Genomic DNA, 27,930 nt, shown 5'->3' on the forward strand with positions numbered 1-27,930 from the left:
AACGACCCTCGTAGAACTTTTTCTCTTTCTCAAGTGATAGCTTACTGGCGCGATTCTAAATGGATTTATTCGAACCTATAAATATAAAAGATCTTTACGTTTTTTTAAATGAATTAATTTCAGACGAAATCACTGAATAGTTAGCGATAAAAATAATATCTTCCATGGCTGAGAATTAATCGCTCTAATCAAATCTTTGTAAGACGCGCTACGATGTTTAAAGAAAAGGACGCTGCCTACATTAAACATGATAGCTTTAATAAAAAGAATGTGAGTAGACTGCTAAGTAAGAAGATATGGCGGTTTACATTGATAGCCAGGTTAGAAGTAAAACCAAAAGGTGAAATTCTAAGCGCAAGCAAATGTTGGCAATAAAATAAGAGTTAAAAAAGGATGAAAAATTAAGAAACGGAAAGATTGAACTAAGAAAGTAAAGATAATTACTAAAATGAAATGAAATCGAATACTGATGATAAGACGCAGTAACGATGGAAAACCTTGAGGATGGAGTCCACGAAGAACATTGTAGAAAGAACGCAAAAGAACAAAGACAAAGTTGAAGATAAAGAATAAACTGTAATCGAAAAGCTTATAGAATCAGAAGAATGTAACAAAGATGAAAAAGAGGATGATGGGAAATGAAGCAAACGAAAGTGATGCTGAGGCTCAACCTCAAAGCAAGAGGTTTTCTAAAGAGATTTAGATGAAAAACTTGGCCTTAAAGGAAGGACCAGAACCTTAGGCAATATGATTTAGATTTGTATTAAAAGAAATAATTGTGCTCAAATTTTCTTTAGAGCCAAAAAATGTCGTATTTATGAAAAATTGTACATTTTTAAAAAAACCATTTGTATTTTTTTAAAAATTGATTTCAATGAATATTTATTTTAGTTTATATTAACTTATTTCATTATTTGGTACAATATATGCACCACCCGTTTAAATATGCACCTACCCTAGGGAGTCGCGACAACAGTTTGGGAAACACTTCTCTATAGAGTTGATGGAAACATGTTTTGTTGTAATTGGAATAGGTTGTGGTAAATGATATTCTTTTACCGAATAATATTAATTTCATTCAAACTTCGCTATTCCAGTTTCCTATAGGAGTAATTTAATGGAGTTGTTCCTAATATAAATGGCTTGAAATCGTAGAATCTTCTAAAAAATATGAGCTGTCCACGTTAAAGCACCAAACCTTAATTCCTTATTTACAATGCTGATCATAGGATAAAAATTGCTCTATTTGTTTTTGAAATAACTAATAATAACTCATCTTTTACAGATAATAAGTAAAGATGACCACAATTGGTGGCAGGCTAGAAAGGATAATTCAGGAGGTTCAGCAGGTCTGATACCTTCACCTGAACTCCAAGAATGGAGGACCGCTTGCGTGGCTTTAGAAAAAAATAAACATGAACAAGGTAAGTTTTTATATTCTAATGACTAAAGTCAGGTTTTTTTTTTGGTTTTTTTGTATTTTTGTTTTGCTTTGAGAATTAAACAAAATAACGAATCCAGAGTGAAGCAATTCTAATAAGTCTCTAAACCTTCACCTTTATTGGCGAGTCCAATTTTTATGAGCATTCCTAAAAATAAAACGTTTCCTCTGTAGAATACGAGGGTCGTTTAAAAAGTCCGTACAAAAATAAAAACTACTTAATTTTTTGGGGTAAACCTTTTTTATTTTTCAACATAGTCTCCTTTTAGGCTTATACACTTCGTCCAACGCTGCTCTAGTTTGTTGATCCCTTCCAAATAATAGAATTTGTCCAAGTCTGAAAAATAGCCATTCGTTTCTGCCATCACCTCCTCGTTTGAATAAAATCTTTTTTCCGCCAGCCATTTCTTCATATTGGGGAACAAATAGTAGTCCGAGGGAGCCAAGTCTGGAGAATAGGGGGGATGTGAAACGAGTTGGAACCCTATTTCCATTAATTTTGCGACCACAACTGCTGAGGTGTGAGCTGGTGCGTTGTCGTGATGGAAAAGGACTTTTTTGTGGGCCAATCGTGGGCGTTTTTCTTGCAGCTCGGTTTTCAAACGGTCCAGTAACGATGAATAATATGCACCTGTAATAGTTTTACCCTTTTCTAGATAGTCGATGAGGATTATTCCTTGCGAATCCCAAAAGACAGTCGCCATAATCTTTCCGGCCGAAGGAACGGTCTTCGCCTTTTTTGGCGCAGATTCCCCCTTGGTAACCCATTGTTTAGATTGTTCTTTGGTCTCAGGAGTGTAGTGATGTATCCATGTTTCATCCACAGTGACGAAACGACGCTTAAAGTCCTGCGGATTCTTCTGGAACAGCTGCAAACCGTCCTTACACGATTTCGTTTTTGGTCAAGCGTGAGCAATCGCGGCACCCATCTTGCGGATAGCTTTGTCATGTCCAAATGTTGATGCAAAATATTATGTACCCGTTCATTCGAGATGCCCACAGCACTAGCAATCTCACGCACCTTCACTCTTCTGTCATCCATCACCATATCATGGATTTTATCAATGATTTCTGGAGTAGTAACCTCAACAGGGCGTACAGAACGTTCAGCGTCACTTGTGCCCATATGGCCACTCCGAAAATTTTGAAACCACTTATAAACTGTTCTAATCGAAGGTGCAGAGTCACCATAATGTTTATCAAGCTTCTCTTTAGTCTCCTGAGGCGTTTTGCCTTTCATAAAGTAGTGTTTAATCAACACTCGAAATTCTTTTTCGTCCATTTTTTGAAAATCACTCGACTTCCTCGATTCAAACGAATGCCAAACACAAAGAAATAGACCGATCTGGCTGAAACTTGGTGTGTGTTCTTCCAAGAGATGCTACTAACTAAACATAACCTCGATACGCGCCAGTGGTGCTATCTCTCTGACTTTGCACGGACTTTTCAAACGACCCTCGTATGTTTGTATTTTAAAATTTATGAGCCTTAGTATGCAACTTTAAGAATCTTTAAGAAGAGAAAATTTCTCGTCTACGACATAAAGATTATAAAGTACATTTAAAATGGAAAATGAATCTATAAATATTATATTAAGTTTAAGTTTTTTCTCTCCCCAGTAATTTCAAGTTCTTTCCGCTTTTGATCTCTATGTATTCCGTGATATCCCAATAATTGATCATATGGTATCCATGTCATCTTAGGTTATAAGATTCGTTCACTGTTATAATAAACAACACTACAAATCAGTCACTGCCATAATAGTCCCACTTCAGGTTTTCATTAACTAGTTCGGAAGCTTCCTACTTTTAACATAAGTTCAAAAGTTTTTTGAAAAATTGGTTGTAAGTATATCTGAAGTTTTTCTCTTAATTGCTTTCATTTTCGATCCATTTCTGAAAGAAACGGAGAAGATTTTCGTCAGAAGCGTTTTCGTCTTGACGCTTAACCTTTGTTATGGCATTATCCCTACACTTCATTCTTATTTTCAATAATTATTCTTGGTTTTTCACCAGCTGATTCTTCTTTTTCTTTTCATCCTTCTACCTGATACTTTATCACAATCTAGAATCGGGTAGAGCTTTCTCATTAGAGGAAGGGAGAAGTTACGTAAAAGTAAAGTAATCGCCTATTTTTTCAGGCGGGGCTTAACGTCCAACTACCAATTAGGTGGCGTGGACGGAGGCGACTAGCAAACATACTTTGTGTCGTGGACGGAGGCGATTAGCAAACATACTTTACTGTGAATTTCTTTTATTAACCATTAAATAAAATCCAAGGCCTAATACCGGGAATCGAACCCAGTACCACAATATATATTACCTTTACTGGTCTCGCCTCTAACCGCTCGGCTACCGTGGCGCCTAGAAGTCACGTTTTGTGCACTAACGGCTCACTGTCATGCACTCTACTCAAAAAAAAAAATTACAGTTTGTTTAAAGATGTCAGCGCAGAGTGAGCGACATTCAGATAATCCATGTCCAATTAGAAATGGATTTGCGTGCAAAATGATTGTTTCCCAACAGAGTTTCATTTTTCTATCCACATTTCCTATCAAGAGGTCACAGACTAACTGTGACCGTAAATCTTTTTCATGAGGAGTGCCTCGGGGTTTCTCCAATGCTATTGAAATACCTCAACAATAGAAGCTGCCTTATTCAACAGCTTCATTAAGACTCACTCTTTTTAGGCCTACAGGTAAGGTGGTCGCGCAAATGTATTTTAAAGTTGTCTGGATACAGCTTTTATCCAATTTTATCCAAAACGCCTGAGAGATTTTTGTACTGCGTCCATCGACTGGGTCTGTTACGTACCAATAGCCATTTTCGTATTTTTGATATCGTCCTTATTTTTGAATGAAAGTCTTAATGAATTGCTTGGAATAACTAGGCATTGAGGCTATTCTATTATTCAGATATTCGCTCATTGTACCGCTGGTGGTACTGAACACCCTCACAAGATGTCTAAGAGTGGAAGCCTTGAGATATTGGCAATCTTATGAATAGATTTCGAGCCGTTTTCTACCGATCTAGATTATCATTTACTTGGACTTTCTTCAATCATTTTCCTTAGCACCTGTCCGCCAATAAAATACGAGGGTCGTTTGAAAAGTCCGTGCAAAGTCAGAGAGATAGCACCACTGGCGCGTATCGAGGTTATGTTTAGTTAGTAGCATCTCTTGGAAGAACACACACCAAGTTTCAGCCAGATCGGTCTATTTCTTTGTGTTTGGCATTCGTTTGAATCGAGGAAGTCGAGTGAATTTCAAAAAATGGACGAAAAAGAATTTCGTGTCTTGATTAAACACTACTTTATGAAAGGCAAAACGCCTGAGGAGACTAAAGAGAAGCTTGATAAACATTATGGTGACTCTGCACCTTCGATTAGAACAGTTTATAAGTGGTTTCAAAATTTTCGGAGTGGCCATATGGGCACAAGTGACGCTGAACGTTCTGGATGCCCTGTTGAGGTTACTACTCCAGAAATCATTGATAAAATCCATGATATGGTGATGGATGACAGAAGAGTGAAGGTGCGTGAGATTGCTAGTGCTGTGGGCATCTCGAATGAACGGGTACATAATATTTTGCATCAACATTTGGACATGACAAAGCTATCCGCAAGATGGGTGCCGCGATTGCTCACGCTTGACCAAAAACGAAATCGTGTAAGGACGGTTTGCAGCTGTTCCAGAAGAATCCGCAGGACTTTAAGCGTCGTTTCGTCACTGTGGATGAAACATGGATACATCACTACACTCCTGAGACCAAAGAACAATCTAAACAAAGGGTTACCAAGGGGGAATCTGCGCCAAAAAAGGCGAAGACCGTTCCTTCGGCCGGAAAGATTATGGCGACTGTCTTTTGGGAATCGCAAGGAATAATCCTCATCGACTATCTGGAAAAGGGTAAAACTATTACAGGTGCATATTATTCATCGTTATTGGACCGTTTGAAAACCGAGCTGCAAGAAAAACGCCCACGATTGGCCCACAAAAAAGTCCTTTTCCATCACGACAACGCACCAGCTCACACCTCAGTAGTTGTGGTCGCAAAATTAATGTAAATAGGGTTCCAACTCCTTTCACATCCCCCCCTATTCTCCAGACTTGGCTCCCTCGGACTACTATTTGTACCCCAATATGAAGAAATGGCTGGCGGGAAAAAGATTTTATTCAAACGAGGAGGTGATTGCAGAAACGAATGGCTATTTTTCAGACTTGGACAAATCCTATTATTCGAAAGGGATCAACAAACTAGAGTCAGCGTTGGTCGAAGTGTATAAGCCTAAAAGGAGACTATGTTGAAAAATAAAAAAGGTTTACCCCAAAAAATTAAGTAGTTTTTATTTTTGCACGGACTTTTCAAACGACCCTCGTAAGGTCATTTCCGGAGGCAGAGGCATTAAACCTGGCTTAATTTTGTATTAACTGTGTTACTGAATTCGGTTAAATGCATAAAATATCAAAAGATGAATACTCAGTTTATTTAATCCAATAACAATTTTATCAGTCGGATTTCTGGATATATTTTTACATTTTCGCTACCGCCAATAGTTTCCAAAATTGCTTTTGTGCTTAGTGAAGTATTTTTTTTTTTTCCTTCGCGTTCCTATAAGAATTTTAAGTTTACCAAAGAGCGTTCAAAAAAAAAAAAAAAAAAATAGCTTAGGAAAATTTGACTTGGAGATCGTTGGTTCAGGCCACTAAATGCATCATGGAATGAGGAAAACAAGAATAGGATGGACTTAATTGATCTCTTTAAAACAATAGCTCTAAAAGTGCTATAAAAAACGAAATATAATAATATATTTGCTTCTATCGTAGGCATCAATCAACGCCTTTTTTAATTGAAATTATTGTCAGTATATTACAACTATTTCTACTTATTAGTAAAATAAGTAAATTCAATTATTATAAACAATTATATAGTGCATAAATATCCTAAATTTATAAAGATATGATTTAAATAAAAAATAAGTTCCAGCAGGATGCCTCTGTTAATTCAAATTTAAATTAAATAAAGAGCATTTATAATAAGGCAATTTTGCTGCGTAACATTTGGCAATTTAATGAACATTTTTGCTAAAAAAAAAAAAAAATATCCATTAGCATGGCTTCAAATAAACTATGCTACTAAAAAAATACTTTTAAACTAATATTTTTATTACTAATACATTTTTCCAGTACAAATGTAAAAAAGCTTTTGAAAACGCTAGACGATTTGCTCCTCAATTTTTTTTAATTTAGATTTTTTTTTTTTTAAATATTTTGTGAGATGATTTTTCCTCATAATAGAAATGCATTGAGCGCCTGAGGTGGCACTTATGTTGATGTCCTTAAAAAAGTGTTGTCTTGACACCTTTGCAATTGTTTATTTAATAAAATGAACTAAGAAGATCAAAACTCCTTTGAAGAAATACTTCAAAACAACAAATCACTCAGCGTACACAGAATTTCAGCTATAGACTGGATTTATTAAAATACCTCCAAACATTTGCATATCTGCCAAAAAAAAAAGGCATATTCGTTAGTATTCCATTTTCCACAGCAATTTACTAGAATGTCTTTTTATTTTAGAAGACATTTAAGAACTCAAATTCAGCATTAAGAGTTCTCCATCAAATCTGAAAGTTCAATTTATGAATATCCATTTTTTTTTAGTTAACAGACTAAAATTTGAATCCGATATTGTTATGGAGAAACAAAAATTCTAAAAGGTAAACATCATCCAGTAAGAACTGTTTTTCAGAGCCCTGTTTCAGAAAGCAGCTCAGAAATTGTACCCCAACAAACATTTTAACTTTTAGTTTACTTTTAACTTAGGTTTAAATACCAGAATACTGACTACGAATTTGCGAATTCTAAATACCATACTTACTGTAAACAAATTCAGTTTTTCTTGTTAGGAAGACTTGTTTCTTACTAAGTATTCCCGTATATTGTAACTAGAAGATTATTTCTTTTAAAATCAGTTTTATAAAATTAAAAATTTCATAAATATGTCTACTAAAAAAACGGTTAGTAAAAAGATTGACCTGCAACCGTCTCTAGTTTGAAGCAAGACAATAAAAATTGTCATTGGCTTAACAAGTATATGGTAATGAAAAATCAAGCATTTCCTTTGGGTAAAATAAGGAAATAGATTTCTCGAAAGTAAAATAAAGGAATTTTCTGGCTTCTAAAAGAATAATCTCATTATTTATCCAATTATTATGTCATTTCACTAAAATTTTCATCTTAAGTTAACTTCTTCAGTGTAGTAAAGTGTAAGATTATTCTTTTAGGCAAAAAATTCAGAAAATACAAAGTTAAATTAATTTTAATGAAATAGCAAATGTATTAATGTTAGAAAAAAAAATGTAGTATCGAAATAAATGACGGTTGTTATTATTATATATATTTGTAAAAGGTGACTCAGGTCCTGGTTGTTCGTCGCACACCGAGGGGTGTGATGGTTCTGCAGGTAACCAGATTAAACAAAGCAAAACATTTAATAGCATGCTCTCTTGATCCTTATAATGTCTTGGTTATCGTTATAGTTTAGTCACTTTCTTGACTTGCCCTACCTTTTTTCTTCATTTCAAGACACATCTATTTTATTTTCTCTTTTGCTATTTTGTTTTTCCTACGGGACTTTCTAACGGTTACTGGAACTCTTACGTAGTAGGAAATCTTGTGAAAAATATTGAAAGTTTTGTTTGGGAATGAGATACAATATTTTGTAATAATGGTTATTAGTATTACTTTATTATTTTATTCTTCAGTAAGCAGTAATGAACTTTTTGTTTAAAAAGATTCTTGGTTAAAAGTACACACATCTAACCTGCTAGGAACAAATCTGTAACTTTTCCTATCATCCTAGCTCCTCAATTTGACATCTTGCGAGCTGAAGAATACTTCCTAGTCTGAAAAAGAAGTTCTTAATAGGCCACAACATCAGAAAAGTTGACAGATTAACCTGCTGAAGTATATTTATAGATTCTAGCTTTGTTTATAAAAGTGAAGTCTTGTATTTTCTCATGATCTTCTAAAAAATATTTTAAGAAAAAGAGAAATAGGTAAGATAGGCTAAGTCTCAAAATCTAAAATTCTAGAAAACCCAAAAGAAAGAAGGAGTATTATTAAGGTTGATAAGGATAAGGAAGAAAAAAATCAAACAAAAATGTTACTCTTTTTTATTATTATTATTTATCTAGATCTTAATAGCCTACGTTGAATTCTAATGGCGTTTTACATTAAATATTCCCAAAATTGCCATACTAAATTCAACTTCCTGAAAGAAAAATGGAAGATTTTCTCATAGATTTACTAAAACCTCTGTCTACCATATTCTTGGTCTTTTAAGGAAAATTCTCTTCATAGCTTTTCCTTGGTTCCAATGCATCCTTTTAAACCGAACTAAAGAGCGTTTTAATTCCCTTTTTTATTTATTTATTTATTTATTTTTATTGAGAGATTCATTTTCTCCAAATTAGTAAAATATCCAATTATACATTTGTAGGAATTCAAAATGTATAAAAAAAATAATCACTATTCATCAACTCTTTGTATCATTTCCTGCCTAAGGCATCAAGAAAATCCTAGGTAAAACAGAATAAAGCAAAATAGAATTCCATTAAAAATTAAAAATGTTACTAAGTAACCGATCTTTGGCTTTTTAATACTTCTTTTATCACGAACTCTAACTTATTGAGAGAGCATAAATAGTAGTAATTGTTCTCAAAAAGGAGATCGTACTTTCCTTCAAAACTTTCTCAAAAAATGAAGTAGAATATGGAAGAACAATTGTTAGAGAAAAAGAAACTATATTTGAATAATGGAATTTCGAGTTCAATTTCTTTAGTTACTCTAATTTCTCATTAAAAGGTAATTCTTGTGTACTTTTAACAAGGCCAAATTTACAAAAATCTTCGGCGCTTATAATTTTATTTTTCTTAGTATAGATATTTCTTTTGCAATCAAAAGCACTGAATATCTCAATTTTTTAATTAATGGAATCCTCCACAACCTGTTTGAAATATCCTAGTTTCCTTACGTACAACCTTTGGAACAATCTATTATTAATCCTGCTCTTGAAAGATAGATTGTCTATTTTAAAATGTATTGATTATAAAAAAAACATTGTCTGGCCTTCATATACTTTTGACCTGCACAATTGAAAAAGGTTATGTAAGTAGGTAATTTGCTTTATGTAGTTTTAGAAGCATTAAAAAAAAGTAATTGCTTTAGTAAGTAAGATATTCGCTTTCTCTTTAATAAGCAAATCATAATTTTGATAATTTTTAATTTTCAACACCAGATAATGTAATTAAAAAAAACAGATATTGCATGTTCTTAAAAAATAATTAACTATTCTTTATCCAATATATATTTTCAATCAATGATTTTTGGAGTATCTAGTATTTTATTTATTTTACATAAATCAAATGAATATATATTTTTCTCTTATACATGTAAATAATTAGAAACAAACTGTGAAGACTCCCAAATTAATGAATTTCTCACCATTGCCTTCGAAAGGAGCACCTTATTCTCTGGGCATTATGAATTTTCTAATAAAATTAGAAAATTGCACATTTAACTTAAAAAAGTTCGTTGAGAAATGTTTTTTTTTTTTTTCATTAAAATTGAAGTTGAAGTAATAGTTTCTATTCTGGTCTTAGCCATGAATTTTGTTTCATTTGTAAACATGAGAAAGTTATAGTCAAACCATAAATTTCACTTCCATCTTAGACACCGATCGGTCCGCCTGAACTTTGCCTTTAACTTCATGCATCAATACTGTCTAGGACAAGAACTTCTCCAAGCAACTTTCGGGTAACTTATATCTGCATGAAAATTCTGATTTATAATTCCATATAAAACTTAAAAGAAAAACATCTTCTGATTCCAAAGTATTTTCCGAAATTATTATTAATGTTATTTTTTATTTACAAATTTGATTAGGCTGAGCCTCATAAATCAAATGCTTCATAATAGATTTACATTAGAGACATTTGAGGCCTTGGAGATCATGCATAATTTAATAGATAATTTAAACATTTAATAAGAAAATAATAAAGAAATGTAATTTCAGAAACAGAAACTTTGTTTATTTAAATCGAGGGATACAATGTTTTTTACCTGGAAACATGAGTTGTTAAAAATGCTTAGACGATAGAAGGTAGAATGTATTCAACATTATTTAGCTTTGATAAAGTGCAAACAAGCCTTGTTTCCAGTTAGGCAAGATTTGACATCTTATTTCCTACCAGACTTAGACAAAAATATGTCTTTTATTTTTTTTTTTAATCCAACGCCTGCACGTGGAAGCATTCTTCCAATTTCGCGCTGGACAGCTCAATATCTGTTAGCCATTAAGGCCCTACCCTAAGCGCCACAGTAGCCGTATTATAAAATTGTATAATATTAAAGAAAGTATATGTAGAAGCTACTGACGCTAGCCAATACGACCTAGAAAGTCGATAGATGCTGTTTATGATCTCACTGTTTTGAGCCTCAAATATAACTGAAATAATTAGATTATTAGTAAGTGAACCCACACGCTAGAGATGCCTTGCATTACCAGAAATGGCTTATCGGTGTATAAAGACGCAGTAATTGTCAGTGAATAAAGTTCAAGGCTTATCTGTCAAAAAAAAGTAATAGTTTTGTTAAGATTGCTGAAATCTAATTTGAATAATTTCATTATTAGATAATCCAGCATATTCAAACATTCGTGTTGCAGTTTAATCCACAACAATCTTTGATAGTTGATTTGGCCAATTTTTAAAAATAAACTAAATTCCATAAGATGGCTTCTGTTTTCATCTTACATATATATAGCATACTTCTCTTATAAAATATGTAGATAAATGTTCATCAAAAGCTGTAAATCTTTACTAGAACGGTTCATTAAGGAGCATCTTACAGGTACCAATCTTTGGAGAATCTAGGTAACCTAAACTTTGGCCATTAATTTGTGACAATGCCTCCATAAAAGCAGGTGAGATTTATTAGATTCTTTAAATAAATAATAAATACATAGTACATGCTCCTAAGTAGGTCAAGCCTTTCTCATAAACATTATTATTCTATGAAATTACAAAAATACTTTAAATAAATATCACATAATAAATAATAATAAAAAATAATAACGCCATGCTGAATTTCTGTATAATTTTTTTATACCATTGCAATAACTTTTAATTAAGCTGTAGTTGCTTTACTAATATTTTTTGCTCTAATTTTAAGCATTAATGCATTTTTAAAGTAATAATTGATTAGTTAAATTTAAGTTTATTCTTAAATCGTCTAGTTTTTATATTTAATGAGTAAATTTACATAAAATAATACCTGCTGGAACTTTATATTCGCTTTTATGATTTTACAATTTTGTTAATCACTTTATTATTAGTAAAATATCATCTGGAATCCCTTTTTTGCTCCTTTTTAACACAGCTGTACATTCTGCTATTTACTGAATCTCTTTCTCATTTCATACTAAGTACTGTATGCACTATTATTAGGATTTTCTTTTTATTTAATTACATTTAAAAATAGTTTTTGTTATTTTTTTAAAAAAAAGAATGCTTGAAACTCGAATTACAAACATCTAATTAGGTTTTTCTTTGTTTTCTTACAAACTTTTTTATGTTTATTACTATTATTTTTGTTTTATTATTAAAAAAAAAAGTGTAGTTTTAAAAATAAAACTTGACTTTGAAATGGAAATTTTGTTATTATTAGTTTTAATGTTTTAAAATATTTAGTTATTATGCAAAGAGAAGAAACTTTTTAAATTTACATTATAATTATTCATTAAAATTCTGTTGAACAGAGAATCTCAAACATACTGTAGCAGTTATTGGCTAAACTTTTCTCTTTTGAATTATAAAACAATATTTCTTTGACATAAAGAATCTCAAAGTACTTTTTTAGTTTCTTTAGCTACCTTCAGAGTAAATCGTAGCAACAATTTCTTCCATTTACAAAACCTAAGTTGAAGTCAGTTATTAACAAACACATAAATGCCTCCAATTATTCTTTGACACTATTTTTATCTGTTCCTTTTTTCTATAGATAATTATTTTTGGGGAAAGTTTTAGTCTGTAGAATCGTCTGTCTAAGTTACTTCACATTCAAAGTGAAAATGCTTATGAATGACAAGCTATACAGATTCAAAGTAGTGATACTTCTAAAATTCTAATAGTTTTTTTTTAAGGGTAATACTTTAAGTTTTTCCAGTGCCCCTAATTTTCTCCTGACAAGACAAAAAAAAAGCATCAGTAGGAGAAATATCGATTTTTATATAGTTTTTTTTTTTTTTCAATTTTTTACTTTGATTTTATTATTGAGTTAGTAGATATTAGATAAATTATTATTCAATGCCCATTATTAGAACAATAGATCTGAATATGAATCTCACAAAGTCGATTGATATTAATTAGACTTATTTTTATTTTGTAGTCAATTGCTCAATCTTTGGTCGAAAGAAGAAACAATATAAGGATAAATATTTAGCAAAACACAATGCTGTGTTTGATCAACTCGATTTGGTAACATATGAAGAGGTTGTTAAATTACCATGTAAGTAAATGCATCAAAGTACTTGACAATTTTTATTAGTACAGATTTTTTTTCTTTTTAAATTATTGTTTGTTTCAATGATTTCCAAATTAAGATGTATTTCTGAAATTACTCGGTTAAAGATTAATCTTTTTCTTTTGGTATATAGCATTTTTGAGGAAAACACTCGTCTTACTGGGGGCACATGGAGTTGGAAGAAGGCATATAAAGAATACCCTCATCGCTCGACATCCTGATAAATACGCTTATCCAATACCTCGTCAGTATATGTTTGTATTTTAATATTAAATAAATTACCCAGCAAGTCTATCGATTAGAAAAAGGATACAAACTGGAAAAGAATTATTAAAATTTTATTTAAAATGAAGAAAGAATATTGCCAATTTCAGTCATAATTTGTTTAATTTTTTTTTTTTTTGACAAGCTTTCGACTCAGGAACTAGGACTCCTTCAGGGGCTTATATAGCAGTTATAATATATATATTTTTTTTTTACATTGTTAGATCTAAGCTTGGTCTGTCTTGTGTCTTGAATGTTTAGGTACATTGTATTTTTAACTAATTAAGAAAAACAGAAATCTGAAGGACTACTATTCAAATTATGTAAATACGTCTCCTGAGAAGACACATCTTTATTCATATATTGAATATAATAAAGTGAATTCATTTACTAATAAATAAATTTTCAAACTTTCAAATGTGCAACCTCATGATGAGGTACTTTGTTTATTCCTGCTTAGCGGTTCTAAGCAAGATCTGGTCTCTAAGCCTTAATGCTATTGAAGTTTTAATCTTGCTTTGCACAGATATTTAACATTGTTTATTTCATTTTTATAGACACTACTAGGCCACCAAGAAGTGATGAAGAGAATGGACGTACTTATTACTTTGTATCCAATGATGAAATGATGGCAGATATTGCAGCTAATGAATATTTGGAATATGGTAATAGTTATTGTACTATTATTTCTTCTTATATTTGTGTATAAGTTTTGTGAATGTATTTCCAATGTTTAATTTTCATTTCTTATTGAAGTTAGACCCATTGTTTTCCTCCTTTAATCTGAAATTTCTGTTTGAAAATAACAGGCAGCCATGAGGAGGCTATGTACGGGACCAAGCTAGAAACGATTCGTAAGATTCATGCAGAAGGACGAGTTGCCATATTGGATGTAGAACCGCAAGCTTTGAAAATGTTGCGAACTGCGGAATTTGCTCCATATGTTGTATTCATTGCTGCGCCGCATCTCAATAATCTTGCTGATGTAAGTGTATGGAATGGAATTCATACTTGCTCAAGATTTATTAAATATACCAAAAAAAGAAAGAGGATTCGTGTTAGCACTGGAAATAACAAGGGTTATTCATTGAAAGCTCCTATTTCTTTCTTTTTTTAATTTAAGGCGCGTCAATATCTGAGATCATTGGCGCCCACACCGTTTTCCCAATACACTGCCGGCCTCCGGACAATGAGCTGTAAGAAGTTCCTTCTAAGAAACGAAAATCTATGGGCCAGAAGCTGGTATTTGACAGTTAATACTAAGGCCAATGCTAGATTATGCATGTTAGGTCGATCTATTTTGAAAAAGAAGAAGTAAAGACCATTAGAAAAAGCAGTAATAGTTTCCTAATGTCAATAGAACGCTGCGGTTTCTGTAATTGACAGGTAATAATAAGAACAATGCTAAGGTTGTGTATGCAACGTAGAGTTGTAACTTGGGTCAATCTATGTTGAAAACGAGAACTAAAATCAGTTTCAAAAGGTAAAAATTTTCTCCTTATTTCTATGAAATATTGCTGCTCTATTTGATAGTTAATAATATTAGGTTACGCCAGTTTGTAAATCTTCCAATTATGAAAAAACAATAAGTAAAAATCAATGGAAAAAGTGGATCTTTTCTCTTAATTTCATTGCAATGTTGCTGTTTCTGTATTGATTGTTAATATTAAAGGCCAGTGCTAGATTGTACATGTGGGTCGTTCTATTAAAAAAAAAAAAACAAGGAGTACAATCCACTGGAAAAAGTGGAAGTTGTTGTCGACATTCACTGGAATGCTGCAGTTTCTGTATTGAACAGTTAATAATGAAGCCAAAGCCAGATTGTAATTCTTGGGTCGATCTATTTTGTAAAATGAGAGGTTAAAACCAATGGAAAAAGCAGAAATTTTCTCTTAATTTCACTGGAATGTTGCATTTTTGTATTTCGTAGTTAATATTAAGGCCAATGCTAGATTCTAAATGTAGGGTTGATCTAATTTGGAAACCTAGAAGTAAACACCATTAGAAAAGATGGAACTCTTTTCCTAATTTCACCGGAATAGTGCTGTTTCTGCATTAGATGGTTAATAATAAGTCGAATGTTTGATTGTAGTCTTTGGGTCGATCTATTTTGAATAGCAAGAAGTAAAAACTATAAGAAAAAGAGAACCTTTCTCCTAATTTCACCACAAAGCTGTGTTTTCTTTATTTCACAGTTAATATTAAAACCTATGCTAGTTTGTACATATTGGGTAGATCTGTTTTGAAAACAGGAAGTAAAAATTATTGGAAAATGTGGAACTTTTCTCCTAATTTCACTGTAATACTGCGGTTACTGTTTTTGACAGTTAATAATAAATCCAATGCTACATTTTTCTAAAAAGCCCAGGTTTGAAGGATTGAACGGAAGCCTAGAAATTTACTTTACAAAATTTAAAATCTATTTCAAAAGAATGCTTTGATACATTTGTCTATAAATTTAATTGAATTAATTTTGGAGCACTATCATAATAATATTATTTTATAACAAAAATTGTAATCGATATTTATATCTCAACGTACGTATGTTCAATTGAAATTTTTTTTATACTTAACAGATCAGCTAATAGTGCTTGATTATATTTTTTTAACTAATGAAAGAAAGATAGGCAATCGAGTTTATAACATAAGTGTACGCCACTTAAGTTTGGAATAGATAGAGCACCTCTTCCAGTCCTGTCTGTTTAATTAGAATTAAGATCCCCTTGAGTGGCTTCTGGAAAGATTATGAAGTCTTCGACTTCTCTTCTCCGAGAAGAAGGTAGAATATGTTCTCTGAGAAGGCTTCTTGGACACTAACTATAAGCCTAACCAGACCTTTAACTCTGAAACAATATGAGCTGTGCAGTTTCGTATTGTTCCAAACACAGCTTTTTATTAGATTAGATCATATTGATGATGCATAATGATGTTTTATTGAGGCTAAAAGGAAAAACAAGTTTTCTCTAATAAAACTTTATGTTTCGAATTATAAAAGACTGCTGCTTCCAGACTTATTCTATTTTAGAACCACAAGTGTAACTTCTCAGGTAAACATCATATCATAATAAACAGAAATACCACCAATTACTTAAAGTAGAATACTATAATCTAAATTTATTTAAAGACAAAAATGATTTGGTTATTTCCCGATCCTTTCGTAATGGAACTAGTATGCCGTATTTAGACAAAAATTGCAGTCATATAGAACCTTAAACTCTTTTCTTTTAAAGGTTTTAAAATAAGTTTTATTATTTGTTTGATTAAAAACTTAATTTCGTTCAGTAAACTGATGATAAATAAGGCTTTTCTTGGTTATTAGATAAATAATAGAATACACAGAGTTTATTTTATGTCGTTTATGGTGCAGAAAATAACAATTCAAAACTCAAAGAAATTGAGACAAATTTTGAGTTGAGAAGTTTTAAGTGGCCATAATTTGCGAATGCCCTTCTTTAGAATGTCTTTAGAATCCTGTAATGTTTAACCTAATTCTAAAGAATTTCAGTTTAATGTTAAGATGATATACGGTTTTATTTTATTTTTTTATTGCTGCATTTAAATATACAATAAATATATAATTTTTTTAATTTGTTTCAGTTTGATGGCAGTTTAGAAAGGCTAGCTAAGGAATCAGAATTATTACGCCAAGCATATGGCCATTTCTTTGATTTAACAATTGTTAATAATGATATTGATGAAACAATCAGTGCTTTAGAAAGAGCTATAGATCGTGTACATTCGACAGCCCAATGGATACCAGTATCATGGGTGTATTGACCGCTAAATATGGTCAATAATTTGTAAAAATTATTAATATTAATTTAATAATGTTAATGTAGCTCAAAAAACCATTATTTTTTTTTTTTATTCACTGTACTTTTTCATTCTTTTAATTGGATCTTATAATTGTTTTGTTCAATCTGTTTAAATTACCTTTTTATTTACAGATATTTTATTTTATTTTTTTTTTCTATGGAGGATATTTAAGAACAGTTTTTGTTTCATTTAATATCCTCTCTATAGTATATATAAATATATCTGAATTTAATAACTTCTTTCATTGCTGTATTGGGGAATATTAAATATTCAACTGCAAGAAGTAGAAAGTAGCTGGCTCTCTTTGTTTTCTAACGATTAAAAAAAGTAGGATGCCACATTTTTGAAAATATGGAAGCTTAAAGAAATATGAAGAGAACCAGAAGAAGAAGTTGTAGAAGATATAAATCAAATTTTTGTCGTTGTAAATAAAAAATTAATAAATTATAATTGCGGACGATTCAGTGATGAAGTGAATATTGTTCAGTGTTTTTTTTTTTACTCTTTTTCTTCAATTCTTTAGTACAGTTGATTCCAGTTATGATATAAAAATAAATAAATAAACAAATATAGGACAAAGTATAAAAAATAAATATTTGGTGCACCCTTTCTTGAAAAAAAGAAAATAATAAAGGTATTTTATGGGACACTAATATTTTTCTCTCTTTTTCTCTCTCCGCCATTTGGGCAACAATTTTAATGTGATAATGAACATAAAAATTATAGAATTTAAAAAAAGAAAGGACTAAAGATGTTGTTAATGATTATTATATTACATATAATAATGACATAATTCCTTAATGTAAAATAATAATGAAACATAATTATTGATAACAAATTTAAAAAATAAAAATGGAAGAAATGATATAAAAATTGTGAATTATAATTAAAATATGGCCTATAATTTTGTTCTAGTCCATATGCACAATTTCTTAAGTTAGGGCGACAATTTAAACAGTAAACAAAAGTTAAATAAGAAATAAGATGCAGTTTTTGTTTTTAAAAAATAAGATGTACAATTGTTTTCTTTTTAATTTTTTTGTGGTGAGAAACTGTGATGAACAAACTACAATAACCAATGAAAGTAATTGAAGGTTTGTGCAAAATAAATGTTTCAATTAAATCTGAAACAAAAAAAAAATTGCACTTTCAAAAAATAAAAATAAAAATTAGAAAAGACACTACAATTTCCACTGAGTGGAATTTGGTTTGATTTGTCCCCAAAGGAACAATAGTGAATATAACAGAAGCAGTGGCCAACTTTAGAAGCTAAAAAATTGTGCCAGCAAAGTAACATAGGGGGATGAAACTTACAATTGTAACATTGCTTAAGTTATTGTATTTTGTTTGCATTTTTATGTACAGAATTATAAGTTTGGTATGTTTGAGCTGTTATTTTTTAATCTGATTATATTTCAAAAATTACATATCGAGTTTTCGAGAGAGAAAAAAACATATAAAAAAATGGCTGAACTAATGAATCTTGAAGATAAGTCTTTTGTAAGACTTGATATAGCCCTATCAAAAATTGGTACACAATTGGCTTGAAACACATACGCTAGCTTGGTAAATTAATTTCAGTTTAGGATTATAGATTTTTTTTGCTTTCATGTTAAGCGAATATAAAAGCTTCTTTTAAATTCCTCCTCATTACTTGTGTTTTGAAAGCCATAACTCTGACAGCTCTTTTCTAATATATTCTTTATGTTCAAGTTAAGGGTTATCATCAAAGTTAAAAAGTAGATGATAAACATCCGTGTTAATAAATCCTCCATTCCAACCCGACTATGTTATAAAAAAAAAACACCTCTCTTCTGTGTGATAAAAATTTTTTTGGAAAATGTAGGGATGGTCACATTGAGTAAGATTGATTTTATTTCAATTCACTTCAGGAAATCTCCAATGCAGAGTTTGTAGATCTTAATACGGGAACAAAAATAAATAAATTATGATTGTCCCTAGTAATTGATCAAAGACAATCCGCTCACTTAAGTTTTAGATGTTTTCTGATAATCTTGTAATGAACAAAACAAATAGTTGCGATTTAATGTTCTATGTTTCTTTCTTACATTAAAAAAACTGGTAGTCTTAAATAAATACTTCAAAAGTGAGCAAATTAATAAAATAAACCCAATTTTCGGAAGTTCCCAAGCATATTTATAAGAAAAAGTAGTAATAAATTATTTTAACTCCTAAATCGAAGTTCAAATCACTTGAAAGAAGAAATTTTTTTGAAAGCTTTTTATTTTTGACTTTGATGCTTTAGTAAAAGGTAGTGGACTCCCAAGATTTTGGCGAAACTTTCTGGGATTCACATGGCGATTTCGATAAGTGAATCCATCGAAGAGTTTATCGGAAAGCAAATTTTAGAATATAATGGAAAGTAAGGTTTCGGTTTGTTTTTTAAAATATCTTTAGGCATAACCAACCTATTCTCCTGATTCCTACGAGGTCAGTTCACCTCTTCCTGAAAACCTTCACATCTAAAGGATATCTCTTTAGTGGAGACTCTCCTCATGCGCTGTAGATATGATCTGGATTAGATTAGATTTGCTAAGAGAATGTGAACTATCTACGTAAATGAAATTGAATTATTATTACAACCTTACGAAATGTATGTATATATTTTTATAACTTTTAATATTTTGATTTAAGTCATACGAAGATTTGCAAAACAACTTCTAAAACTTTCCATTAGTAGAAATAAATCAGCCCTATCTTTTCCAATGTTCATTTATTTCAAAGGAATAGTTTTTCTGCAGGAGCTTTTAGTTCTTTCTTCTCCACGACTTCCATGATAATCTTCCACTACTTTCTTTTTCTTGGCTTCTATGAGATAAAGATAATATGAGCGCTGCATACGGGTTTAATCCTTCCTAGGAATAACGTAGTGGTAACTAAGTGTGACTTTTATTTTGTTTTAGTGTACTCTTATGAGAAATAGTGTGCAGCGTGAGTATATGAGAACTTATTGCAGAAACTATGAAGTTTCTCTGCTTCATAAATACTTTATTTTTATCTTATTCTCTCTAATTAATTTATAAATGTTTCATAGCGCATCTGGATTCTTTATAGTTAAAAGTTTTCAGTGCTACAAGGAAATCGTGCACATGTGCTGGTAATTCTCTTAGAAATTTGTCTTTTTTTTATTATATTTGCTATATCTGAAGAAAACCTCGTAATTAAAAAAATAAATAAATAAATAAAATATCAAGGTTAATGAAAACTTATTATTTAATTTTTGAGATATTTCACATAAAGGAGAAAATTAAAATAACCTAAGATAAATCTAGAGAATAAAACTGCCATAAAATTAAAAAGATAATTTAGTATTTTTCCTAAAAAATAACAGCTCCAATACAGCGTTTCTTACAAAAAAAAAAAAAAATATTTGTTTTTTTTGTCCAAGAATAAATAAAAAGACCTCGTTTACGTTTTTACCCTGAAGTTGGAAGAAGGATTCTTGCAGGAATTCCTGAATGATGCTGCTACAAAATGTGTTAATTATGTGTCGGTGCGCAGTGTACTTTGACAGTTAATTAAGTAAATCTATAAACATTTGTCGAGAGTAACATTTAAATATTACAGAAGCCCCAAAGTTAGGCCACAGCTGAAATATATATATTTATATATATATATATATATATATATATATATATATATATATATATATATATATTTACTTAAATATATGCAAAAGTGAATTTATATAAAAACTTCTTTTAAAAAAGATTAATTTAATGAAAGCTCAGTGTGGGAAAGATATATTAATAGTAAAAGATTAACACTTGAAATTACATTTTATATTGTAGTCATATTGTCGTTTTATCACTAAAAACAGAAATCATATATATATATAAATACATATATATACCCGTATAAATAAATACATTATAGAAATTCCAAGTTATAGTATTCCAATTTTTAAACGTTGTCAAAAATTCTTGCTATGGAATAAAGTTATTAAAAAGTAAATAAATACTGTTGAAATTATTGCCATCTAAAAAATTAAATAAAAGTTGGTTGTAATTAGTACAATGCTGTTACTTCCCACTTTGAATTATATCAAAACTTTGGACACTCAGCTCTAAGAATTGACATTAATAGTTTGTAAAGTGATTTTATTATTTTTTTTTTTTTAAATAGAACACAGGTAATTGAAGAGCTAAATTTCTTATCAATGAAAATTGGGTCATTTAATAATTAAATTTTGCTCTTAAAAACTTTATTTATGAACAATGTTAACACCAACAAAAAAATAAAATAATAATCTAAACTAAATATAAATAAATTTGTTCATTATATATATATTTTTTTTCAATTTTTAATTCATTTCTAAAGTTAAATTCATATTTTATTTGTCTAAAGATATATATGTATATGTATAAAAAAGTATTTAATGGACAGACTAGATTGGTGGTACTGGTCTCAATTAAGCATTAATAATGAAACAAACGATTATCTTTGTTAATGACCATAGTGTAATGATGAGGTTCAAATTATAGAAGTTCGGTTAAATGAAGTTTAATTTAATCATGAGTTTAATGCAATTATAGTATTTTTTCTACCATTTTTCATATGACCGAATCTCATTAATTTGAAAAAAAATAAATAAATGTTACCTAACACAAGAATTCACCAAGAAATAAAGTTTATTTAGGTGAACAAAAAAAATCATCAGGGATATTGTGCATCAATGAAAAATTGTAAACAAACAAAATGAATACCTAGATTTTCTTTATAAATATTTTTTTTCTGTTTTTATATATATATAAATTAAAATAATATATAATAAATGAATTTCAATAAATTAAATTTCTCAGTGATGTCTAATCTTAGATCTTTGACGTGCTCTGCTCCGAGATTTTTCAGTTGGATCCTGAAATCTTAATCTAGGTGGAATTCAACTGAATTCCCAATTTAATATAATTTGAAGCGATTGAACAAGAAATAAATACTGTAAGGAATACATCAATTATAGTAGTTTAAACTAAAGAGTATTTCATTTGATAAAAAAAAAATATTTAATTCATTTTTGTTTTAATTTGAAAAATATTTGGATTCATTTCAAATAAGGGCCAGCTCTAGTCAACAAGGCAGAATTCTAAGGCTTCAAGATAAACAAAAATTATTGTTTCAAAAAATTCATAATAAATTTTTATGAGAATGATTTATAACAGTGTATGGCTAATAGTTTTATTCAGCTAAATAAACTTCTAAAGCAAAATATTTCCAATACCACATAAAGGGCTTAATACAAGTTTCTCTACAACAGATTCTACATTTTAGGCTTTCCGATAAAAGAGAAGTCCTGTTTAGTTTTATCTTGTGATGTCTCTGGTTTCCGTATTTTCTTTCAAATTAGGTTAGCCCAGTAAATCAGAATTATTTAAATGTTTTTGTGAAATAAGAGATTTCTATAGATAAAAAATGTAATTACATCGTCAATTTTTTTCTACTTGTACAGTTTAAATATGAAAATGAATTTTTTAAAACTAATAATATGTAGTGGAGAATTGATAAACATAGGCACCACAGTAGACGAGCGGCTAGAGGCAAGATAACCGAGCTAATATGTATTGTGGTACTGGGTTCGATTCCCGGTGTTTAGGCCTTGGATTTTATTTAATGGTTAATAAAAGAAATTTACAGTAAAAAGTATGTTTGCTAGTCGCCTCCATCCAGGACACCTAATTTGGTAGTTGGACGTAAAGCCCACCTGAAAAATTAGGTAATTACTTTTTTTTAAATAAACATTTCTGGTGCAAGTCCGATGAATAAAATATTAGCCGTATTTTACTTAGAGATCGAAATTAATTTCTCCTTTGATTTTGAGTTTAATTTGTTAAAATGTTATATAATTTTTTCTATTTGGTTTGCTAAAAAAGCAGGAAATCATTTCAAAAACCATGACCAAATTTAGAGTGAATATTTACACAATTTTTTCTTACTAATTTATCAACGATCTGTCTCATAAATTTACTGCTAAACCAGTATTTTCGGACTGACTTTCCTATTGATGGATTATCAAAAGCCTGTTCAGGCTAAATATTTTTCTCTCTCTCTACCTCAGAGATTCTCAGAATCTATCTTCATTCGACAATTCAAAACATACACAACTGTACTATCTATCGGACAGATTTAATTTTGAAAGATATAAAATCTTATAACCTGGAATGTAATGTGATATGCATACGTATTTATAAAGGTTGGCTTATGATTTACCTGGTGATGAAATTTTCTTTTTTTAAAAAAATAAACGTATCCTCTATTTTATTATGAAAAAGTTGCTTCTTCAAAAGTCAAAATAATATTAACATAGAGTATCAATTACAAGATAAAAGTATAGCAACTTATTTTCAAAAAGTTTGTGTTTGCATCATCGCAAAACTAAGTAAACCCTGTGAATTCCAGCCCTAGTGTTAAACACGCTCTGCTATTTTTACTTTATTAATTGGTATTTTGGAAGAAAATGAATTTTAATTTTTAACTTAATTTTGAATTTACTTTTGAGGCTTTTTAAAATTTTTATATTTATTTCATACCTTAAGATCTCAGAATGAAATTGTGTCCAGAATCTTAAAAGTATACTTAAATATTTTCTTCTCCCGACGCTTACGATTTCACTTCGCTAATTTTACGAGGCCATTTACTTGTGCTTCGCAGGATGGTGAACTGAACATCTTCGAAGATTCATCCTAGAGTATTTTATTAATTATCAACAACGACTATCTAAACTTCTTATTTAATTAATTACTTTTTTAACCGAAGAGTCTACGGTCTGAGTTGCCTTGTTAAACAAGCTAATAATTTGACTTTAAAAAATCATTTACTGGATCCAAATGTAATCAAGGAGACCCTCGGTACTGGCAATTTGGGGTTCTTGGTACAAAAACAAAGTTTAATAAGTAATGGTTTAACTGGGATTGCGCCTGACAAATTATTTATGCTGCCTGAACATTTGTTCATAACTTGTACATACAATAAATTAAAAAAATAAATAAAATATAACAACATAATAAAATAAATTGTAGTGAGAGACAGTCTCGTTGTTTACAAGTAGGGGCCAATATTTTAAGAAAAAAAATTAAAATTAAATGTATTATAAATTAAACACTCTAAAAATATCAGATTGTTTTTCTGCTGAATTTATTTAATTAAAGCATAAAAAAGATATATATTCTTTCTTTTCTCCTTTTTTTGAATTATTATTGAATTATCTAGAAATCAGTTCTCGAATTACAAATGAAATACGCTCTAGGGTCTATTTTACTAATCTCTATGTAATAATAACTTTACCCTCATCAATTTCATTGTACCTTTGTAAATAAAGACAACCAATAATTCCTTTTGCACTATTGAAGAGAGAAAATCAAAATATGTTTTACTTTTCTGATAAAAGTTTTAATGCATTACTTAATTATTGATCAACAATTATTAAGAACCATTTAATTAATTGATCTGAATTAAATTAAAGAGATTAGTTTGCATTGTTTTAAAGGATTTCATAATTAGTGTACTTTATTTGAAATTCAAAGAATTCAGATCATCTTGTAATCAGTTTTACCGCACTACTTGCGCTATTTATTTTACCATCAATTAATTAATAATCCTTTATTTTTATAATAAAGTAGTACAAAATACAAAAATTATAATAGTTGGAAATTGCATGGCTATAGCCGTCTGCAGGAGTTAGCTTTATAGAAAAGTAAGGAAAAAACAAATAAATAAATAAATAAAATCAAAATAAAGAAAAAACAAGAATCTGAAAAAGATGGAGGTTGAAGTATAATAGAGAGCCAAAGAAGAGCAGTAAATCAAATTGTGAAGCTTTTACAAAAGAACAAAATAAAACATTAAACTTCTTGAAAATAAAATACCAACAAAAGATATTTAAATTTTAGGCTCTCTATTTAAAATTTTGTATCTTAAATTCCAGACACTCCTCGCAAAAGTAATCAATGGAAGATAACCCGAGGTAGACAGCAAATAATGGCCAGAAAAACTAGAACTACCCATTATTCGGAGTCGGAACTCACTTAGAATCGGACACATAGCTAGAAAATGATACAGATCCTCCTGTGTCCCTAAGGAGCACAGAAAGCACATGCCTCCATCATCATCCTGCCGCTCCAACCATGGGACACTATTCAGCCTGAGTAGCTCGGCTCGAATTTTAAAGAGCCAGCTAAGGTCACTAAAATTTAGTTTCGCGTTTGCAAAATGGCCAAAAAGTGAACTGCTATCGTCTGTGTCCTCCATTAGTGTCCTGTAAAGGAGGAAACGCTCTGTCTTTCTGGCCCTTCTCACAGACTCCTTCCGAAAAACACTCCGCACTCTATCCGCCAACGCAACCAATTTTGGTATTTTACTATCAATGAATCAGTAATTTTTGTCAATAAAACTTCCTAATTTTACAATGTTCTACTTAGGATGATTGCATTTTCATCCCAATGAGAACGCCAGATTCAGCTGGTTCGAATAGAACTCCCTGATAACAAGCGAAACAATAACTTTCTCCAACACGAATATTCAGACTTCCATTTTTCATTGGTTAAGCTGACGAAAAGCTTTGGTTCTGAATCCTTCGTAGTTAACTGTTGTAGTTAAACTTAGGATTGTGATAAAAATATTATTTGGAGATACATAAGATGGGCCCATCTAAAAAAGAGTAATAATTTTTAATTATAAAACTTGTACTGAAAGTAAAGAGCTCGCAGTAATACTGAACTGCTTCGAAAACATGTAGCTAAGCTAAACCTTCGTTTGATTTAACCCCTTAATGCACAGTTTTTTTGAAAAAACCGTTATATTTTATATTTGAATAAGTAAGTGTTATAGCTTACAATCCCATGTAAATGATAAATATCTATAAAACGATTGCTTTTCTTTGCTTTCACATTATTTTCAATTCTCGATTATATTCGAGAGTGAAAAATTATAGTAGCATAAAGTGCAACGCCGCACGAATTATCTCGAATGTGAACAGTTTGGCCAGTTTAGCGCGCTCGAGTTAACTCGAGCGTGCACGTTAAGGGGTTAATAACAGAAATCACTATAGTCTCTGCAATTCCTTCTCACAAGAGTTTTGTAAGAGTCCTAAACCATTCTTAAAAAGATTAGTATATTGGTAAGAACTAAAGAAGATCCATTACAAGCGACGATTACGAGAATGCATGATTTGTTGCCCTTAATTCGTTACAGCCTGCTTTCCGACCAGTTGTATGGCATTCACTTATTTTCTGGAAGTCTTAGTTTACACATTTGATACCAATGATTACACGTATGTTGATAGCATTTCGTTCTAGAAATGGTTACACATTTCACATTTACGTCAATTATTATTGAGACCATAATTCAGTTAATTTATTGTTCAAAACATTTGTTACTTGAACGTAAAAACGTTAAATTGTTGAATAACAAAAAAAAAATTGATACAGACATTCAAATTTGTACTTCCTTCGGAAAAAGAAACTAACCGTTATAACATACTTGTTCTTATGCTAGAAAATGTTCATTTAGCAATAATTTCATTTTTTATTTCTTCTCTCTATATTTTGTCATTCTTGGGAAAGTCAGTAGGAGACTTTTTTAAAAGTAAAGCAAGTTAAATTGTGACCAAAAAATTTTCCTTCCAGCTGTTTTTGGAAAATACTTTCTTGATTACTTAGAATACTCCTTTCGTCCAAAAAAGTCAAATAATTCATTTCATTAGTACAGCGAATATTTTTGTAAACCGAGAACTGTGCTATTTTAATCTTTTAATCTACTGTATTTATTTATTTATTTATTATTTATTTTATTTATTGTTTTATAGTACACTGTACTTTAAACAAAGAGTTGGCCCGATTAACATTTATTAATGTTAATCGGGCCAACTCTTTGTTTAAAGTACAGTGTACTATAAAACAATAAATAAAATAAATAATAAATAAATCTTTTAATCTTATTATCTATCAATAAAAAGATATAGTTTAAGTTACATATATTCTAATTTCATTTATTTAAACTCGCCATATTTCACCAATATTTAAGAAAATTAAAATTAAAAAACTTAACCCCCTTAATTTCTGTACAGGACAATCCCCCCACTGAGAAGTTAATAAAGACAAAAACAAAGTTACCAATTTTAAAATTTAAAAAAAGAATAAAATAAAAACAGTAAAATTTTAAAATAAATTTGATGTAAAAAAAAAAAGTCATACTATGTTTAACATTAGTGTCTGTTAGTTTTTAAACTAAAATAAAGAACAACAAACAGAACTATGAATAAATAAAAAAATACTTCTTTTAATCAACTAGGGAAATGAAAATAAAATAAATACTTTTTCGAGAAGTTAATAAATTTAAAGAAAAATACAAAAATTTGTAAATTTTAAATTGGGTTTTACCTTGAAGGGAACTATATATAAATAATATGTATCTGTATAAATAAATTTTAGGTAATATATATAACAGTATATATATATATTGTCTGAAAAAATTAAAAATGTAGGAGCTGAAATCTCCGTGAAGATGGACTCTTATATTGCATTAAAAATAATTATAAAATCTAAGAGAAAAGTACTTTCTTTTTTAATATATATATATATATATATATTGTTACTAGATATTTAAATCAATTCATAAATTTTATGTAAAACAACAAATAACAAATGAAACAAAACAAATTGAAAACTTTCTTGTTTTTAAAATAGCAATAAAAAATTAATATATGTAAAAAATTAAAATACAAACAAAAAATCAAAAATTATAATTATCCGATTTAATTATAGATTATAAATAAACGTTATTTATATTATTTATTTTGTACTTGTATTTTTGT

The 27,930-nt window shown here is 29.9% G+C and overlaps 1 protein-coding gene across 15 annotated transcripts in view; it reads left to right on the forward strand.

Moving 5' to 3' along the window:
• The window catches only part of CASK (peripheral plasma membrane protein CASK), an 820,695-nt gene extending 793,392 nt beyond the window's left edge, over positions 1-27,303 (forward strand). For 12 of the 15 annotated variants that reach the window (XM_074135060.1, XM_074135061.1, XM_074135065.1 and 9 more), the window contains 7 exons: positions 1,286-1,424; positions 7,852-7,905; positions 12,891-13,010; positions 13,159-13,269; positions 13,847-13,954; positions 14,099-14,274; positions 16,887-27,303. In XM_074135060.1, the coding sequence (XP_073991161.1) occupies positions 1,286-1,424; positions 7,852-7,905; positions 12,891-13,010; positions 13,159-13,269; positions 13,847-13,954; positions 14,099-14,274; positions 16,887-17,066 (888 nt within the window). In that variant the 3' untranslated portion in view covers positions 17,067-27,303. The remainder of the gene's footprint in view (positions 1-1,285; positions 1,425-7,851; positions 7,906-12,890; positions 13,011-13,158; positions 13,270-13,846; positions 13,955-14,098; positions 14,275-16,886) is intronic. The other 3 variants (XM_074135063.1, XM_074135069.1, XM_074135072.1) reach the window with 1 other exon arrangement.
• Positions 27,304-27,930: the final 627 nt, after the last annotated feature.

This window comes from Rhodnius prolixus, unplaced genomic scaffold (genome assembly GCF_049639745.1).
Source record: "Rhodnius prolixus isolate KJV_2025 unplaced genomic scaffold, Rpr scaffold_5, whole genome shotgun sequence".
In the NCBI taxonomy this organism is placed as follows: Eukaryota; Metazoa; Arthropoda; class Insecta; order Hemiptera; family Reduviidae; genus Rhodnius; species Rhodnius prolixus.